A 1,260-nucleotide genomic window follows, 5' to 3' on the forward strand; every position below is an offset into this window, starting at 1 on the left:
GACATATTTTCATATGGAACTGAATTTAATTTCTATTCAATATTTACTGCACACAACGCAGGTTAATTCTTGACCATTGACATACGGTGGACATGGCAATGAACCACATGCAGCCTGAACGAAATATAATCTAACTCCGTCATCGTCTCTGTAACCGGCTGGATCAGCTTCTGGTGCATAGTCCACGCACACATATTCTTGTCTGGCCATCAAATATCCTGAATACTCAGTTGTCCAACCAGGGTAACACTGTGTCCTGGCTGGTAACATCATAACAACAGCAGGCTGGCGTGTCAAACAGACAGCACACGGAACGTTGTGATCATGAAGTGATTTAGCATTAGCAAAAGAAAAGAGTTTATTAGTTGGGTACCAGCCCAGTTCATATTCACTCCCATAAATGTAACCACCCTCTTCAACTTTTGTAGTATAATTGGCCCAAATAGGATCGTTAGGTAGACATAAGAGATTACTTCCGCCACCTGAATGGTCATACCATTGTCCACCAGCCACACCTAGAATTGGTAAGAATAAATCAAGGAAAAAAGATATTAAGTAAAGTTATACATGAAATACCGGAAACATTGATTACAATTTGACACTTAAAAGAAGTCATGTTTAGTCACGTGTGAACGAATTGTGGTGTATATGTTAGTGTTTATGTGAGTGTAAGCTGTGTGTTGCTGTATGAATGTGCGCATGTGTTCGCAGCTGTGCGTTTGTCTTCTCTTCAAGTGTGTGTGTGTTTGTGTGTGTGTGTGTGTACGGTTAGGTATTCGGGGTTGTGATGTGTATTAGTATGTATGTTTGCATGGGGTAGATGTTTGAGCGTGGATGACAATAGATGGAGAAAGGAAAAGGATTTTGTAACGCATGTAGTCGTGTTTTTCCGAAATGGAAAAGATGGAAATTGCAGGTGGTTTGATTAGAACAATACGAGAGACGGCGAAATGCAGAGAATTCGTTGGGTGAGAAGTGATGAAGTGTTGTTTAGTCGACCATAAGGGCGTGGATGGCTAAATCTATCGGTTAGTCTCGGACGAGTCAGGCCTATATAGTCATTATAATGACTCAGATTTTATTTCATGCAATACATGGACTGGGTGGGGGTGGGGAAGGGGAATTTTGAAGTTCATTGATGGCGTAGTGCTTAAGATGAATGGACAACAGAGTTGGCAACCGATAAAGGATATGTGTGGGGTTTATAGAGAGCAGATTCACAACATTTTCAAAGGATGTGAGGGTGGTTGGAGAAGAGAT

At 41.2% G+C, this 1,260-nt stretch overlaps 1 protein-coding gene across 1 annotated transcript in view; it reads right to left on the reverse strand.

Annotated features, from left to right (window-relative positions):
* The window catches only part of LOC149131701 (short-chain collagen C4-like), a 4,743-nt gene continuing 3,483 nt past the window's right edge, over positions 1 to 1,260 (reverse strand). The window contains exon 4 of the mRNA XM_089337839.1: positions 1 to 515. Within this exon, the coding sequence (XP_089193965.1) occupies positions 37 to 515 (479 nt within the window). The 3' untranslated portion in view covers positions 1 to 36. The remainder of the gene's footprint in view (positions 516 to 1,260) is intronic.

This window comes from Octopus bimaculoides, chromosome 20 (genome assembly GCF_046866305.1).
Source record: "Octopus bimaculoides isolate indiv1 chromosome 20, ASM4686630v1, whole genome shotgun sequence".
Classification (NCBI taxonomy): Eukaryota; Metazoa; Mollusca; class Cephalopoda; order Octopoda; family Octopodidae; genus Octopus; species Octopus bimaculoides.